General features: G+C 44.2%; 1 protein-coding gene and 1 long non-coding RNA gene across 3 annotated transcripts in view; one reads left to right on the forward strand and one right to left on the reverse strand.

Moving 5' to 3' along the window:
* Positions 1-2,739: 2,739 nt before the first annotated feature.
* Positions 2,740-5,425, reverse strand: LOC136017384 (uncharacterized). The gene is made up of 3 exons (XR_010613921.1): positions 5,346-5,425; positions 4,174-4,232; positions 2,740-4,055 (listed from the first exon to the last, which is right to left on the reverse strand). It is a non-coding gene; the product is annotated as an uncharacterized LOC136017384 (long non-coding RNA).
* A 168-nt stretch (positions 5,426-5,593) lies between these two features.
* Positions 5,594-14,067, forward strand: part of EXT2 (exostosin glycosyltransferase 2) — an 81,382-nt gene continuing 72,908 nt past the window's right edge. Inside the window, exons 1-5 of one of the 2 annotated variants that reach the window (XM_065685290.1) lie at positions 5,594-5,706; positions 7,203-7,348; positions 7,948-8,507; positions 8,683-8,772; positions 13,445-13,561. In XM_065685290.1, coding sequence (XP_065541362.1) covers positions 7,307-7,348; positions 7,948-8,507; positions 8,683-8,772; positions 13,445-13,561 — 809 coding nt within the window. In that variant the 5' untranslated portion in view covers positions 5,594-5,706; positions 7,203-7,306. The remainder of the gene's footprint in view (positions 5,707-7,202; positions 7,349-7,947; positions 8,508-8,682; positions 8,773-13,444; positions 13,562-14,067) is intronic. The other variant, XM_065685291.1, reaches the window with a different exon arrangement.

Below are 14,067 nucleotides of genomic sequence, written 5' to 3' on the forward strand. Positions count from 1 at the left end.
ATTAAGCCAGTCAGATCTGTATTTTTAAAGCCTGCTGCATTTCATCTCAAATAAGAAATGCCATCAAGATGAGTCTAACACTGTGCCTTCACCGCTTGTGTCCATTGTAATTAAATAAGATTATAAAAGCCACTTGGCATACAATTTTTGTGTTCAAGTTATCATTCATTTGAGCACAGAGAAGATCTTAAAGGGTTTCATGGTCCTTGCAATGTTCCAGTCTCTGTTTTCTTTCCCCTCCATCCCCTTCTTTTTCTATCTCAAGGAAATGTTCAGCATTTTTAAGTTAGAGATGGGAATTTCCAGTACAGCAATGCCCTTGGTCATAGACACTTCACTAACATACATTTCAGGTCTATCCTTGATGTGTCCAGGTGGGAGGGGAGAAACTGAATCTCCGTATTAATAACCTGTCTTACATTGCAGTTAAGTGAACAGCATAGGTGGAGCCCATTCTAGCTAAATATTCCTGAAGGATCATGCATGCTTAAGGAATGGATCTGTAAAGATGAGTTTTCCCTTAAGGAAACTGAATATATCCTGAGCAAAATATCCATAAGGACAAATATTCACTATTAGCTTAATAGTTCCCTACCTTCAATGAGGAAGGGCAGCTGCTCAAATGTACTGTATGATAGATATCTTCTTTTCTAAATAAATGCTAATACCTTAATTGTTGTCTTTCTCTGTTAGAATGCATGCAACAGAGTATGTAGCTGGGCTCACTTGTGTGTGCTCCCACCATCCCCATAACCACCCAGTATATTGACAATTTCTCTGCAGCCCTCCTGCAGTTACTTGGTTACAGAATCCCTCTGTTGTTCTCATGCTGCTGGCAGAGCGGTGATTTCATTTCATCAGCGAGATGGTGGCACACAAGGGCTGGGTAAAAAACCTTCTCATGGAGGAAGCTACATGAATCATACCCCCCCCCGAAAATGTCTGCATCTAAAGTATCCAAAGGGTAAAGCTGCTTTTGCACTTTTAATTGCATATTGCATGTCCACTTTCAATTGCATATTGCATATGCAGCTATTTTTGTAAGAATGGCTGACCTAACGTGATTGCTTTGGTTCTTTCTGAATCATGAAGAACAGGGCGAGGTAACCTACAAGTATATATGTATACAAAAAGGTATGTATTCCACCTGAGAAAATCAGAGTGGCAACGTACACTCATTTCTTCATTCCAATTAATGTTCATTTTATTAGTGACTTACATAAAGCACTCCCTGTTGACAGGATCCTACATTATCTGCAGCTGACAAATGTACTGAAGAGTCTGAGATGGTTATAAATACTCTACTTTTTGTCCTCAGTTTGCCGGGATCGGTTATTTTTAGCAAATAGCCAGTCGACCTTATCAAAATGGGGAATCAAAAATAGTCTGGAAAAACACTGCAAGGAAAGGCTATTTTTAGCTGTCTATTCCCTGCTGCTATCCAGCAAGGTCTGATGGCACAGCTCATGCTCGAGCGCTTAGTTATTCTAGGAGAATGCTTGTCATGACCTGTTCTTTCCCTGAATACTTCACTGCAGAAAGCAGCCAATTGATTAAAGATTAATGCATCTGCAAACTGTGACAGCTGAAAGCTTGGGGTGGGGGGGGGCGGTATGTACACTATGACAGAGTGTTTCTACCTGCATGTTTCTGCCACATTATAGCTTCTTTGAAGGGGATGCTTGCCTAATTGAATCTCCTCATGTCTCACATCCTCCAAAGTATATTTACATTTCTTTTTCCTTTCAATTCAGGAAGGCAGTAGAGGACATAGCGTTACAGGCATCAGGCAGAGATTGTGTTGACCAGCACTATCAGTCACAAACCAGCAGCACTGGAGGTGTATGACGGACTGACTCTAGAGGTAAAACCATGCAATTGGCTGCTAGATACAGTTTATTAATCAGACTAATTGTAAACTAACATATAAATGAGGGGTATCGTCCGGGTGTAAGACATGAACCAAATGAGTGAACCAAGGCAATGACCTGGCTGTTGCAGTATCTTATTTCCTCTTATACTGGAAACTCTTTCCTTTAGTCCACTACTTTATATATTGGCAGTAGCCATTAACAAATTTCTCAGAAGAAAAACCCTGAGCTATGATTTTATAGTTATGCTATGCCATAGGTTGAAAATAAGGTGGAAAAGATGTCCCCAAGCCATTAGTTTTCCCCTCCATATTTGACTTCCACAATGATCTCCTTTTATTATAAAGGTGTTTCCAGAATGTGCTGCTTCCAGCACTGACTGCATAAGGCAGGAGGCTTTCAGAGCATTTCTTTCTCTTCTATATACTGATTACCCCAGCAGAAAATACATGGTGCTGGATGCGACAGCAGGCAAATGTACGGTGTGATGGTAAAGCCCTTAAAGACGAATTCCCAGGTGACCCCCAAAGACTCATAAAAGGCAGGACGTAAAAGGTTAAAGAAAAGAGAGGTGAAACATCTCATTTCTCTTGTGCATTTATAAAAATTGATAGCCCGTTATCCAGATGCTGATGAATATTTTTACAAGCTATAAATGGCAACCAGGAGTCTAAAAATAGATGCTGTGCTGCAGACTTGTCTGGCTTAGCTACATCACTAGAATACAAACAGGCTCCCTGGTGTCGTTTCAGGGAACTCTCTATCAAACCAGACTACATCCTCCATTTTTCTTGCTATTTTAGAAGAAAATAGCTGATGCTGCTTGCATTTCTTTTAGTCCTAGCTTTTAATATAATCACATTGCTTTCCCAGTTTTCCTACAGGGATGAAACGATCATCAAGCCTCAATGAATATTTCAGCTGCCGTTGATTTGATGCACTTTCTTCACCCTGGCAGAGCAGGCAGGCAGGGGAAGTGCCATTCGGCACTGCATGGGCTGTGCTTGGTGTTTCCCAACTGCTCTGCTCACACATGGACCTGCTGATGTCCCCATTACAAAACAGGGCTCTGGTCCCCGCTCCCTGGCTCAGTCACATCCAGGCATGGTTCATGCTGAGATGCAGAGATGCAGTTCTTGTCCCAGCAGCCCCAGCACATGAATGCTGCCCCTTCCGATTCATAAAATCAGACATGGTCCATTCACCCTCCAGAAGGAGAGTTCCTGCCTCTGATTTATGAATGGAGCAGCTCACAGCAATTTCAAGCTGATGTGTTAAAGCCATCATATTAAAAGCATTAAATGCTCTTACAAGAGCTAGTAACTTGCACCATCATGGGGGGAAAAGCCAGTATCATTGCTCAGAAAGGATGCTTTAAGATCTTTGAGTCCTTTCTGATAATAGCTTTGAATGTCACGGGCAGGATGAAGGAGGCAGCAGTGGGTCTAACGAGAATGCTACATCACCTGCTATGCAACGTGTGTGAGAAGAGGTTGGGAGAAAGAATACAAAGCACTGCAGTGACAGCGTTTCTCCTTTCTTGCTGGAGTACCGAGATGCCTCTGTGTGTGCATGTGGATGGCTTTGCAGAAAGTGGTTTTCCCGAGGGCAGGTGAAGGGAGAGAGAGCTAACTCATTGCTGACAGGCAACATTGCTTGAGGACACTGTGCTCTGAGAGTCTTATTTTAGAGTTTTAGAGCAGGGATAAGTACAAATCCTTCATCCTTTCACAAACAGATATTACACAATAGTACACCATCACCTCCCCAATGTATATGAGATTTAAAGATATAAAAACGGATACATCAAAAATTGAAGGGGGGAGCACATTTCAGGCCAGCAAAAGCTGACACTTTAGGATACATGTGCTAAAAGTGTTCTAAACAACCAAGAATTATAGGATCAGAGATGCTTCTGGACCAGGTGACTGAAGGGGCTGCAGCAGATGTTAGCAAGGCAGGGTGTCACTGAGCTCTGGTTGCTCTGTGGCTGTCGTGATGCTCACTGGAGACCTGTGGCTCTGCAAAACAGAGGACTAGCTCCTCAAACAGCTGTATCCATCCTCAGAGTGATAGAGATGAGAGCCAGTAAACAGATGAGAACTGTTTTCAGGGAGGAGATGTAAAGTCATCCTTGTTTCACACTCAGGGGCACTGAACATGGTCAGGGTCTGCTGGTTTCAGCTTAGGAAGCAGAGAAAGATAAGGAACATGATGCCACATACAGAGACACAGCATTGCTACTGCTGAAACACCCCCACTGCACCACTGCAGCATGCACAGCTCCACTGCAGCATCTTACCTCCTGCTTGTTTGTTTGGAGAGGGTCAGTTTGCCTGCAGACCAAGTCAGCTCCCACTTCTGGGAAGAAAACCAGTGTCCGTGATTACCATTTAGCTGGGGTTTTGTGCAACAAATTTGTCCTGCTTTGCCTCCTGTCAGGAGAGGGGCTGGTTCCAGTTCCTCTTGCGAAGGGTTTGGGAAAGGTGTGGGTTTGGGATTTTCCTCCCTTCAGCAGGTTGGAAAGTGACACAAGGCCCAAAAACCCTTGGTCAATGAGAAAGCCTAAAATAGAGTCACAGAATCCCAGACTGGTTTGTATTGGAAGGGACCTTAAAGCTCATCCAGTTCCAACCCCTGCCACGGGCAGGGACACCTTCCACTAGAGCAGGTTGCTCCAAGCCCCTGTGTCCAACCTGGCCTTGGACACTGCCAGGGATGGGGCAGACACAGCTGCCCTGAGCAAGTTTCCATAGCTCTGGAAAGGTGCACAGGACTGGAAGAAAGCGAGCCAGGAATGTAAATGTGTGGAAAACCAGAGCAGTGGCATCTTACCGGTACCAGTTTTGAACACCAACACCATTCCAACACCCTTCCTCGCTTGAGAGCATCTCTGCAGTGGGAAGAGGCTTTCCCAAATCCCACAGCCAGGCTTTAGCGTGGGGCTAAATCCAGTGCAGTGTTAGAAGGAAACGAAGTCCCAGGCAGGCAGGAAAGCTCCTCTGGGTGTGAAGCGGGTTACAGGGGTGCCAGGCTGAGAAGCCAGCTCCTGTGGTGGGTTGTGTGGGTGTAGCAGCCATAGTTGTGGTGGCAGGAACATAGAATCATAGAATGGTTTGGGTTGGAAAGGACCTCAAGATCATCCAGTTCCAACCCCCCCTGCCATGGGCAGGGACACCTCACACTAAACCATCTCACCCAAGGCTTCATCCAACCTGGCCTTGAACACTGCCAGGGATGGAGCACTCACAACCTCCCTGGGCAACCCATTCCAGTGCCTCACCACCCTAACAGGAAAGAATTTCCTCCTTATATCCAATCTAAACTTCCCCTGTTTAAGTTTTAACCCATTACCCCTTGTCCTGTCACTACAGTCCCTGATGAAGAGTCCCTCCCCAGCATCCCTATAGGCCCCCTTCAGATACTGGAAGGCTGCTCTGAGGTCTCCACGCAGCCAGGCACGAAAGTGCTTACCTTTGAAAATGCTGTTTTTACCCCGTTAAAAGACGTTGGAAGCCACACGAAATCCAAAGGGAGCTGAGGGGAGGACGCCCTTCATGCCTTCCCTCCCCCACACCGAGCCCTGACCCCCCACCCCTTGCCGCTCCGCCCTCCCGCCGCACGGTGGCGCTCTTCGCCGTGGAGAGCCGGGCTGCGCCGCTCTCGTACCGCGGGTGGCTGTGGCTGTGCCCGGCGGGCCCCGCGCATGCGCACGCCGCTCCGCCAGGCCCGGAGGCGGCGGGGCCCGGCGGTCGGTGCCGGGTAGGTCCCGCTGCGAGCGGCCGCGGCCGAGCTGGCGGCGCGGGCGGGCGGGCCCGAGCGACTGCGGGCAGAGGTGAGTCCGGGCGGCGGAGGGGAGCGGCCCTGGCCCGGCGCCGTGCCGGGCTGCCGCCAGCGTTGCCGGTGTCCCCGGGCGGGCCGTGTCTGCTGCCGCTTCCCGGCGCGGTTCCGTCCGCTGGGCAGGGGAAGCAGGCGGAGGGCCTGGCTCCTGCCGGTTGTGTTCGGGCAGCGGCCTGGGCCCTGCGGTGCTGTCAGTTACCGCCTCAGTTTCATCCCGTGGTGGTTTTCCCACCTCCTTTGGCTGCTGTGTCCTGTCCCTGTTTATTCCAATACTCCAGGTGCTTGTCCTGTGCCCGCAGGGGGCCCAGCGGACTGTGTGCTGTGTGACGGTGATTAAACGTTTCCAGGGGTGGAGAGCTGTGTTCCATTGAGGTTTCCACCCTCCTTCCCCCCCCACCAGGCTTAGGTCTAGACAGCTTTGCTGAGTGACTGAAGTGCTTGCTGCCAGGGTGGAAGATTTGTCATCATACAGGTGGTTCTGGTGCTCTGTCAGGAAGGAGGAATAGCAGCCTTCCAGTATCTGAAGGGGGCCTATAGGGATGCTGGGGAGGGACTCTTTGCCAGGGACTGTAGTGACAGGACAAGGGGTAATGGGTTCAGACTTAAACAGGGGAAGTTTAGATTGGATATAAGGAAGAAGTTCTTTCCTGTGAGAGTGGTGAGACACTGGAATGGGTTGCCCAGGGAGGTTGTGAGTGCTCCATCCCTGGCGGTGTTCAAGGCCAGGTTGGATGAAGCCTTGTGTGGGATGGTTTAGTGTGAGGTGTCCCTGCCCATGGCAGGGGGGTTGGAACTGGATGATCTTGAGGTCCTTTCCAACCCTAACTATTCTGTGATTCTGTGAGTCCTCTATCAGGAATATGAACCTCCAGGAAGGAGGAATAATGTGGTTTATATGCCTCTGTCAGGAAGGAGGGATAATGTGGTTAATAGTCAGAGGTGTATGGACCGTCTTTAGTTATAAAACTCATAGTAATGAAGCACTGAATCTATCTAGAGGGTGCTGAGGTGCTGGCACAGGGTGCCCAGAGAAGCTGTGGCTGCCCCATCCCTGCAGTGTTCAAGGCCAGGTTGGACACAGGGGCTTGGAGCAACCTGCTGTAGTGGAAGGTGCCCCTGCCCATAGCAGGGGATTGGAACTGGATGAGCTTTAACGTCCTTTCCAGCACAAACCGGTCAGGGATTCTGTGATTCTGATACCTGTTATGGTATTAGCATCATAAGTGTATATTCCTGTACAGTAGGTTTTAAAAGCTGTCTCCAGAATCAGAATGTGACTATAAATTGATGAAAGCAACTGTTAAAAGCGGAATATTTATTAGCATGTGAGATTATTTTAGTGCTGCTGTAAGTGCAGTTGTTTCATGCATTAGCCACCCAACCCAAACAGTCTTTTGTTGAGCACTGCCAATAACCATAACCCAGTTCATAACAGAGATCATTTAATGCCTTATTAATTCTTCTTTTATTCATATGTTGTCTACTGCACAGGTGACTGTCAGAATTTCTTTCTTTATCACAAAGCAAGAAAACGTCCTATTTGTCCAAAAGGAAAACACATCATTGTACCATCTACATTCTTTTTCAGGAAAAACATGCTTACTACATTTAAGAAGCTGCCACTGTGGAGAGTTCAGGTTGGATTTATTTAGTATGGAAGCTTTAGCTGAAAACCAAAACATGTTTTTGCATGCAACAAGTAGCTGATTCTTAAGTCTGTAGTTAATATAAATTGCCTCTTTCTTGAACCACAACTCTGTGTGTAAAAGATGAAAAATTGCCTTTTCTTGACAGAAGAGTAGCATCAGTCTAGTTGGTTATGGTGGGGCTCCTGCAAAATTCAGTTTGAAAACAACTTTACACTGGAGCAGCATTGTGGTTCTAAGTTCTCTGTGAATGCCCCATTATAAGGCCTTTGTGGGGTATCAGGTTTAGATGAGCAGTTCATTGTTTTATTAGTATTCAGCATGAATTCACCTAGATGTAGACGGAGTGGTACCTACAAGGACTTACCACTTCTGTAGTGTCTGAGATTTCTTCCTCCCCTCACTTCCCAAGCCATGTTCTTTTCTGACTTGTGCTTGTTAACTGGCCAGCATCATTCCATTACAGCCAGGCCCAGCACATCAGCCTCCTGTTGTCCTTTGCCAGGTAGCAGCCCCAGTTGGCATCTTATGTTCCAGAGGGACATGTGAGCATTTGAAGATCCTAAAACCTCTTTCTTTCTGTTTTGTAGAGACAAGAGATAATTGATTCCATTATGTGTGCGTCAGCCAAATACAACACCCGGGGTCCAGCCCTCATCCCAAGGATGAAAACCAAGCATCGCATCTACTACATCACGCTCTTCTCCATAGTTCTGCTTGGCCTAATTGCCACAGGAATATTCCAGTTCTGGCCTCACTCCATTGAGTCATCCAATGACTGGACCGTTGAAAAACGCAGTGTCCATGACGTGCCTGTGGTCAAGCTTCCTGCTGACAGCCCCATTCCTGAGCGGGGAGACCTCAGCTGCAGGATGCATACCTGCTTCGATGTCTATCGCTGTGGCTTCAATCCCAAAAACAAAATCAAGGTATACATCTACTCACTGAAGAAGTATGTGGATGAATACGGGACCTCGGTGAGCAACACCATTTCCAGGGAATACAATGAACTCCTGACTGCCATCTCTGACAGTGAATTCTACACTGATGATGTGAACCGCGCCTGCCTTTTTGTGCCATCCATAGATGTCCTTAATCAGAACGCACTCCGTATCAAGGAGACAGCTCAGGCTTTGGCACAGTTATCCAGGTATTTCCTGAGACTTCAGTGTGTGAATTTAAAGAACACAAAGTGAAGAAAGCTAAGGTTAATGCAGGAGGGTAGGATGCAGTGAGTCAACACCAGAGCTAGGCTTTGACAGAACTTACCGTCTGTATATGGAGAATACCTTTCTAACTGCTGTCTGTTTCTCCTTTTGCTTTAGGTGGGATCGAGGCACAAACCACTTGCTCTTCAATATGCTGCCTGGAGGGCCACCAGATTATAACACTGCCCTAGATGTTCCTAGAGATAGGTATGAGTTTTGCTGTGTTTGAATGCACAGATCTGGGTTTAAATGCCAGTGAAGAAACAGAAGTACAGAAGCTGAAGCTCAGAAGTGCATCTGGTGGCGAAGGATGTGCTCCTTAACCTTTACAAAGCTGGAATATGACTTCCTTCTCAAAAGGAGGGCGTAGAGAAGTCCTTGTCTTCTGTAGGACAAGTGTTTGCTCCTGAAATCTGACAGTTTAGGCCCATCCTTGATTTTATATGGGACGTAGCTGACAGCATTTACTCTTAACTGCTGGGCTTGCTGTAAGGATGGAGAATCTTGAGGTTAGACGTGTATATTGTATATTACTAAAGCTGAATGCTTTACAGAATGTCCCATTTGATGCAAATTAGAAGTTAAAAAATGATTGTAACTGCAGCTTTCTGACACAAGTCTTCAAGGGCTTTTTAAAGCAGTTGCTCTACTTCATAGAACTAAGGTGAATTTCAGTTGTTTTTGTTGTCTTAACTGCACTGTTTTAGTAATTGAATAAATGCTCTTAGTTATTCTCTGGCAAGTGTGTTATGAAAATATTTGCCAAAAACTTAAAAGGCATGAATCCTGAGCTCAATTTGCACTTGCGGAATAGTTTCCTTTTGGAAGAGGAAAGGAGGTTGTAAGGCAAAGAAAACTGGAATAACAGTAAGACAGACGTATTTAGCTTATATACCATTACTGAATGTTTCTACTGGATTAGCCTGTATGTGCTTAGTTCTGCTGCATTAGGTCCATGTAACCAGTCCCTCTCTTGAAGGTCAAGGTTAACTTTCTTCTGCCAAATGTCAACAAAATCTTGCCTGATGTGAGATCTTTGCTAAGATCGTTGTGTATGGAGTATATCTTGATTTCTTTGCACCAAAGATGATTTAAAACATCCTTCAGTGCCAGAACAGAACATGCTTTTTTCAGGATATGTTCAAAGAGTAAGTTTACTCATTGTAATTACATCACTGACTGTGAGGCAAGGCTTTAGGTTTTTACTTCTCTGCATGAAATATGTGACTTTCATGTGGTTTAGCCTGAAGAGGGCAGTAAAGCATCATTTCTACGTAACCAAACCTGTTAATCTCTTAGTAAATACTTGGATGTGTTATCTTAAGATTTATACTTCTTAAGGGGAATTTTCATTTAATGATGCTCTGCTTATTGGAATAGACAGCTCTGAGACTGTATATTTGCAGATGCACGTGTCTATTGAAGAAATAGATTCATTAATTGGATGCAGTAGAGTTCTAACACTGTACAACTGTTGGGTTTTTTTTTAACTTCTTTTTCTGTGTCAAATGTCCATTCATATTTGGGCTTATGTGACTTGGCTTAGTATGCAGGAAGTGTATTATTTTGGTAGGTGTTTGTTCTAAGAGTTTGTTATGCTAACATGGAAAGTAAAGTGATTGGAATAAAACACCCAAATCTATTTTGGCATACAGCTGTTGTCATAGCTTGCCAAACTGACTCACCCTGCAGCTGTATGATCGCTAGCTGTAACACATAAGAGAGGCAATAACAGTGCTTGGGATGAAGAAAATGTGGGAACTCCTTTTTGTAGGCAGCCAACAGTTAGACTGTATTCAGTATAGTACAGAACCTGTACTACAGGAAACTGATGGTGCATGAAGTTATGGTATGATTTTTGAGAGCTCTGGAGGTCTTAGTTCATGTCTAACAGAACAAGCAACCTGTGTGTGTCTTTTAATTTGGGAGTGTCTATACTTACAGAATGGGTAGTTAAGCATCACAGGGTGAGAGGCTGCAGGCCAAGATTGGCAAAGTTCACTTGGTTTTGAATGAGTGGTTTGAACTGCACCAGTACAATTCCAGAAAGATTGGATTTGTGGGATTTTTGTGAATCACTCACGAAATACACAGGTAACATTTGTGAAGTTTGCATAGGGAGCATGGCCTTCCTTTCCTATTTGGCACGTATCAGAGGTCATACATAGCTGAACAGTAGTGAATCGTGAGGTTTGATAGAGTTGTGTTCTGTTGATTTGCTGCAGAATATTAATTCCAGGTAAAATAAGACCTTATACACAAAGGGTAATTATATTTTTACATCTGGAAAAATCTTTAGCTAAAAAGTTACCTCACTGAGGGGTTATTTGTTTAATAAATCTTTAAATCCAGTTTCCAAAGACAGGGTAAAAGCGTTTCATTCCATAATTTCAAAGATGGAAATCTGCCTTGTGGGCATGGAAGCTGTGTTGCTGGTGTTAGGTGCCATAACGTGTAATCTCCTGCCATAAAACTTAAAAAATGAGCTCTTTATGATTTGTTAATAAGTACTATTGAATTTAGTACACTTATGAGGAGAAAGGATTTTCTTTTGCAAAGCCACTCGGTTGCTGTAGAATTGAACATATGAACTAAGATAAGTTTTTGTTCTGCTTCAGTTGATGAATTGGGTTTCAGTGACTTGTGAAGTTTGGCAGAAAGCTCATGATGATGGCAGCAACATTTACTGCATAGGCCAGTTGGGACGCTTCCTGCAGAGAGAGAAAGAAGGATCAATACCTGAAAAGTGGCAAAAAGCTGCTCAGGACTAAGCTTGTTTCTCGCTGATCAGTGCAATTTAAAGGTTATTTGTCTTGAGTACATTAGGAGTTAATGTCTCTACTCTCTTACTGCACAGTACAGTGAAAATCTGAGTGGAGTTATTTAACTGGTGCTGGTTCCCTGTGGGTTTATTTAGGTAAAAGTCTGCATGACACACACCTGCTTTCTCAAGGCTGATGAGGTGCTGTCATGTTTTCACCGGATCCAATTAAAACAATCTGGTTGTAGTTTCTCAATTAGGAGGGGTTAAAAAAGGAGGAGGGGGATATGAAGTGCAAGACCAGCAACACTCAAGCCAGTTTTTTCTCCCTGCTTATAGCTGAGTTAATGTGGATAAGACATGGAACATGTGGCTTCAAGGGTGAGAGCTAGTTATAGCAGCATTGTACATGTCACCCAAAGGGACATTGGGAAGGAATCCAATATAATCACTTGATTTGGAACATAAATTCTCACTCAGCAACATAGCTGATCATCTCGTTCTCAAGTTGATTTCTGTTGCTCCTATAGTTTGAGTTCTGAGTGAAGAGGAATAAAGGGCAAGTTGTAATTTTGTAATTGTCATCAGGCTGAAATGCATCTCTAATCCAGATCCTCTAATCCAGAGCCTGGGATTTTCAAAGGGCTTCTTAAATGATGCTTAGGACTGCTTGCGTGACTATGTAGGTGAAGTCACATTTATGGCAAAGTGTGCCTGTGGTGTTTGCAAGCTGAACAACTGTGCTGTAGGTCAGAGCAGGAAGTGAAGTATCCCATGGGACATCTGGTGGGAGTTAGAACAGGCAGAACATACCGGTGTCAATGTTCCAATGGGAAAAAATGATAGGTATTGGATTATAATTAGGTATAATGATAATTTGTTGTGTAACAGCTGTGGAAAAACTGCTTCTCCAAACACTATACTAAGGATTTCATTCAGCGATACCTGAAACCAAGGATATCAGCTGATGGATTGTCAGTGTGCCTACTGTAGTGGTGTATTTGTGTTCTGCTTCCTTCCACAGAGAAGGAGAGAAATGATTTGGAGAAGTATTTTCTCCAGACTACTTTGTATGGTACCTTAAGCAGACCCAGTCTCCCTGAGGCAATTTAAAGTATCACACACCCTGCTGTTTGGTGACAAAGGACTGAAAGGTTGATCAGCTGTTTGAGAAGTTTCACTCAAGAAGCTGAATCTGAGCTTTGGGCAATAGAATGATGTGTTCATGGTGCCACCTGGTCACTGGAGATGACATAACAGCTGGAAAGCTGATGTCCTCTACTAGCATGTTTCAATAACACTGAATTGTGCATTGTGAATGATGTATTGCTTTATTCTATGCACATTATTCTCTTCTGTTTCTTAAAGCTCTTCTGTGTCGCAAAAGGTTGTCCCATCTAGGAAAAGGTCCCATCAGGGTCATCCTGTTGGGAGGTTGAATTACATCTTAGTTTATCAGTCTTGGATGATTCCCATGCTTTCTGGCACATAGTGTCCCAAAACAGTCTCTACTGCTGGGATTTAGCTTCATAACATGCAGAGTTCCTATTGTCATGTTTTCTGTGAATAGCATTTTTCACTAGTTTTTATAATCCCTTTGAAAATGCAGTTGCAAATAGCTCCATTTCTTTTCCAGCCTAAGAATTCCAGAGTCACTGAAACTGTTATTGTACCTGAACTTACAGCTGGAATACAGCTTGTCTCTAACACTCTGAGAGCTGAGCTATACCCCATTTTAGTGCAGGCATTGAGGGGTATTTTAACTAGTATAAATAACTGACAGTGTATTTCTTTATATTAAAATTGACTTGGGACATATAAGCTTGCAAAAATGCAGAGTTATCACAATGACTTCAATAAATGGTCCATTCCTGAGTGATCATACACAATCATAAGTATTCCACTGATGACTAGATCCAATCTGGCACTAAGCCCAGTCCATGAAAACTCAAGTGGACCAAAAAGCTGCATGAAAAACGCGGCTGACAAAAACTGAGGGCAAAACTTGTCTCAGAGCATGCATCTTCCCGATGCTCTGGGAATGACAATCAGTAAATCATGCTCTGAGTTTGAATGGTCTGCATACTCTGTTTAAAGCCATTTTCTTGTGTTTTTCAGAGCTCTGCTGGCTGGTGGAGGCTTTTCCACATGGACTTACCGGCAAGGCTATGATGTCAGTATTCCTGTTTACAGCCCCTTGTCAGCAGAGGTGGATCTGCCAGAAAGAGGACCAGGGTAAAGGAACTACCATGAATTGGGCAAAGTATATTCAATATCCAGTTTAATACTGATGCTGATAAAATACAAGTATAGCTACTAACTGGTTGGTGGGCTTGGGCAATGTTGTAAGGGTTGCTTTTACTAGCTCTTACTGTTAAAATATATGATGGTTCCAATGCTAAAGGCTTTGGCTCATCTGCCAACACGTGGTTTAGCTATAAACTGCAGATTTCTTTCTGAGTGGTTCGGGTTTTTTCCACTCCAGAAGCTGAATTGTGAAATACTACAGTATGACAGGGTTTCCAATAGAATTAGAATCAGTATTTCCATTGAACTGACAAGGTATTCAGCATACAAAGAAAAACAGTTGTTGTGTTTGGTTTCTTTAAAGTGTAAGTAAAGCTGGGCAGTAATTCAAAGCAATACAGATTCCCTAATACATGATCACTTCAGACAATTTGCTTTAGGATACTTAAAAGCAAAGTAACAGCAAAAGATCACTAATGCAATGTTAAAAGCAT

The sequence above is a fragment of the Lathamus discolor genome, chromosome 6, assembly GCF_037157495.1.
Source record: "Lathamus discolor isolate bLatDis1 chromosome 6, bLatDis1.hap1, whole genome shotgun sequence".
NCBI lineage: Eukaryota > Metazoa > Chordata > Aves > Psittaciformes > Psittacidae > Lathamus > Lathamus discolor.